Genomic DNA, 4,205 nt, shown 5'->3' on the forward strand with positions numbered 1-4,205 from the left:
ACTACTATTACTGCCACTTCTACTAACCATCATCATCGTTATCACCACCATCACTCCCACCACCACCACCACCACCACCACCACCACCACCAAAAGTGCTACTGACTCTATCTCTATCACTAATAATACTACAACCACCACCACCACCACCACCAACACTCATTAATACTACCAATACGATTTGTACTTTCTACTACGACATATACTATCACCCCCACTAGTACCAGCATCACCACTACTGTTACTGCTATTACCACTACGACAGCAGGTGGACCGAGTAAAGGCAATCGTGATCACCATCAGTAGCAGCAGCAACTGCGGCAGCAGCAGCAGCAGTAGTAGTAATAGTAGTAGTAGTAGTAGTAGTAGTAGTTACACCAGTCGTTTTTTTGTTGTTGTTATTTAACCCCAGGTTAGTTTGGTCAAGCAACCTTCTCCTCAAGGACATTCCAGCCTCGGCCATCTCGTCTTTATTAAGGCATAATATACCTAAAGCCATATTAACGAAATAGCAGCTAAATTTACCTCAACTCGTACCCTGCAATCCTAAAAAAGAAGGTTACATTGGATAATATAGTCCTAGGTGTGCAGTGTCATGGTTCGAACACCTTTGATTGCGTGTGACAATGACAACAACCATAGCTGGTCATACCTTTGGTGAGTCAGGAAAAGACAATGGAATTCTGTCTTTCGAAGCCATCTTTGATGGAAGATGGAGTTCTTCAGAACATCATCACTACCACCACCACAATAACAACAACTGGTACCCCTCTCCCCACCCCTTCAGTATCACTACAACCATGGCAACCAAGGTAGATTGGCAATCTTGATCAAACGTTGGACAAACTTCTGGTGGTTTTTATGTGCGACCCTTTACGTTTTGGGTTCAAATTCTTCTCAGGTCGAAAACATAAAAGCACCAATTAAATACCGGGGTCGATTATGGTGTCACCCGGGTTTCTTCAAGCAACAGATTACATATGAGAATCCCAAAGGATTCTTCCTAGAGTTGGCTGTATATCAAAGCTGATAGATATAGATACCAACAATCCAGAGCGATGGCACTCCTGTCAGACAGAGTAGCAACCCCTAAATGTTATTAAATTTAAAAGATATAATGAGGGAGCGGGTCCACATAAATCTTACAGCTATCAGGGTTTGTGACGAGCGTGGCATTGTGGCCAAAGTATAGAAGAAAGATTGCACCATAAATACAATCAACTAATCGCCAATCATTTTCATCAACACACACACACACACACACACACACACACACACACACACACACACACACACACACACACACACACACACACGCACACACACACACACACACACACATATATATATATATATATATTATACACACTCCTTTATTCACACCTACATGCATACAATATTACGTATCTATTTACTGTGAAGTTTATGCTTCACTGGAGAGGACTAATAAGTCCGAAACTAGTCCAAAGTTATCTCCCGTACTTGTTGAAATGATTAAATGATATTTAGTGACTGAGTAATGATGTCTTTTTAATCACGACGTAATTATGTATTATTAGATTTTCAATTTCTACTACATTAATTATGTTAATATACATAAATTATATATTAATTACCTTAATTTTTAAAACTCTGTTTTCTTTATTATATATTCCAGAATCAACAATGGCTGATGACGTAAGTATACGCTTGACGAATATCGCTTTCTTACTCTTTGTCTTTTACCGGATTATCGAATCGGACCATATATATATACAGTATATGTATGTATGCATGTATGTATGTATGTATGTATGTATGTATGTATATGTGTGTGTGTGTGTGTGTGCGTGCGTATACGTGTGTACATGTGTGTGAATGTTTGTGTGTGTGTGTGTGTGTGTGTGCATACGCATGCATATATATGTATATATATATTCGAAGCACAAAAGAAAATACGTTTTGGTATTTAGGCTCCGTCCTAATTATACCAGTGTGGTCCTGGTCCAAGGTCGACTTGCTTTTCAATAATCGATTACGGACGAGATCGATAAAATATGTAACGAAGTACTGGAGTCGATACAACCGAGTAACATATCTGAAGGTAGTGCTCCAGCATAGCCGCAGTCCATTGCTTGAACCCAGTAAAAGAATAAAATAAAAGTGTATTATTATATTTGTTTATATCGTCACCAACATAAAATATTGCATTATTCTCGTAAAGGGATGAAAACATCTAATTTCTACCAAAATCACTGAATTCTAAGTAAAAGTCTTGTGTTTAATCAAACTTAATTGTAATATATTCTATAGAATTGTCGCCTTCAATTTACATCAAAAGGTTTCTTTCTTAAAAATATCCAATATTTTGTGTTGGTGAAGTATTAATATATTTTTTTCTGTTTTCATGTTCTCTTACCTCAGAATTCTCGCCTCCGCTGAGAACATTCGCCGAATATATGACTGGTTTCATCATCATTTCTGGTTTTGATGTTTATTATAGGGGTATTGATGATGAACCTATCAGCTGCTCTTTTTGCCTCGAATATAACTGGTACAAAAACACCAGACAACTGTCGGAAAACACAAAATACCAACAAAAACAAAAGCCAGAGGAACAATTTGCTAAAAAACGAAGGAAAAATGGGGGGTGGAAGCGACTGGTCGGAGAAAGAATTAGGATAAATTTTAACTATTTCATTTTCCATTTCAGACCAAGGAAGAATATTTTTTTTTTGTAGATTTCGTTTTAAAATCTAAACTGCAAGTTACCCCATCCACTTCATTAAACAAGAACTTTTTTACAGAAGATTCAGGTGTTGTAGCCATAGTCACAGCTGAAGCTTTGCTACCAGATTGTAATTTCGTCTTGTAGACTCGGAAGAAAAGATGAAATTAAATATTTAATCCATGCAGTCATTGATCTTCATATTTTTCCCATGCTGCACAGAGGACATGCATGGAAGCGACAAATTTACATTTCTTTTATATCTCATCCTTCTTGACAGCAGTTATAAAAAATATCCTATTTGAACTAATTCTAGGGAAAGAAAAATGGATACATTTATCTCAAGACAATGTGGATGTCGTGTCACCAACAGTTTGCTTATGTCATAGCTATTAGAGACGGTTCTTAATTCTCGCTGCCTCATTCCTCCTCATAACAAACAGGTACCATATCAGTAAACCTGTACTACTGTCAACAACTGGAGCACTGTCTTATTAATAACTGTTTCTTGATTTCGCTCCTTGAACAAAAAACAGGAAAAAAGTCCTTGTATTCCACTTCGGATCACAGAACTCGCTGGTGATTTCGGTCAGCTCTGAGTTGAAGACAACATCTGGTCTTGATCCGAACCAATTCGAGCAGAATCAATCAAACCAAATGGAAATAACCTGCATATCAGATTATCCTTTAATCTTTAATCCTGTCACATACATAATTAATTCTTGCTTTCTTTCTCTTTGTTCAAATTATTATTTATTGTTATTATTATTATGACTAATTTTTTTTTCATTTGTTTTGCTCAGTAATCATGACAAGTTTTAACTATTTTTAGGCTCCAAAAAGAGTGAAGTTGTCCCAGAGACAGATGCAGGAGCTGAAAGAGGTAGGGCACAGACAAAATAAAGGGAAATAAACAAATCACTTCGTGTTAAATGTTCCATAGTCTTCCCACCCTTTGAAATCCTCTTCCCTCGTTTTTATGTTTCAGGCCGCCTCTCGCAAAAAGACCAACCCCAGTAGACCCCGTACACAAAGAGCAACATCGAATATATTTGCCATGTTTAACCAAAATCAAATTCAGGAGTTCAAAGAGGTCTGCTATAGATTAAAAATAAATAAGAAAGGCAAAAAATACAGGAAGAAAAAGAAGATTGTCTTTCTATGGAGACATGAAAAGCTTCTTCCGTGTTATGAGAGAGGCTTTCCTATGAATGTGGTGACGCCTCCGCAACACGCTTTCTTTTCTATACTTGTTCTTATTTTCTCGGCATGGCTCGTTGTTATATACATATATATGGCTCTATGTATATCTATTACAATATTACTATGATAATATTTAATACTTTACGGTAGTTTCTTCTTAAAAAGCGATATCTTGACCTCTCTACTGCGTAACTAACGGATCGGCCTTTGGTTGTATATCTTCATATATATATATATATATATATATGTGTGTGTGTGTGTGTATATGTATATATATATATATATATATATATAT

The 4,205-nt window shown here is 36.6% G+C and overlaps 1 protein-coding gene across 2 annotated transcripts in view; it reads left to right on the plus strand.

Annotated features, from left to right (window-relative positions):
* Nucleotides 1-4,205, plus strand: part of LOC106874273 (myosin regulatory light chain LC-2, mantle muscle) — a 25,951-nt gene that overhangs the window by 8,293 nt on the left and 13,453 nt on the right. The window contains exons 2-3 of one of the 2 annotated variants that reach the window (XM_014921939.2): nt 1,658-1,677; nt 3,696-3,800. In XM_014921939.2, coding sequence (XP_014777425.1) covers nt 1,666-1,677; nt 3,696-3,800 — 117 coding nt within the window. In that variant the 5' untranslated portion in view covers nt 1,658-1,665. Of the gene's footprint in view, nt 1-1,657; nt 1,678-3,539; nt 3,591-3,695; nt 3,801-4,205 lie in introns of both variants that reach the window. The other variant, XM_014921940.2, reaches the window with a different exon arrangement.

The sequence above is a fragment of the Octopus bimaculoides genome, chromosome 18 (assembly GCF_001194135.2).
Source record: "Octopus bimaculoides isolate UCB-OBI-ISO-001 chromosome 18, ASM119413v2, whole genome shotgun sequence".
Taxonomy (NCBI): Eukaryota; Metazoa; Mollusca; class Cephalopoda; order Octopoda; family Octopodidae; genus Octopus; species Octopus bimaculoides.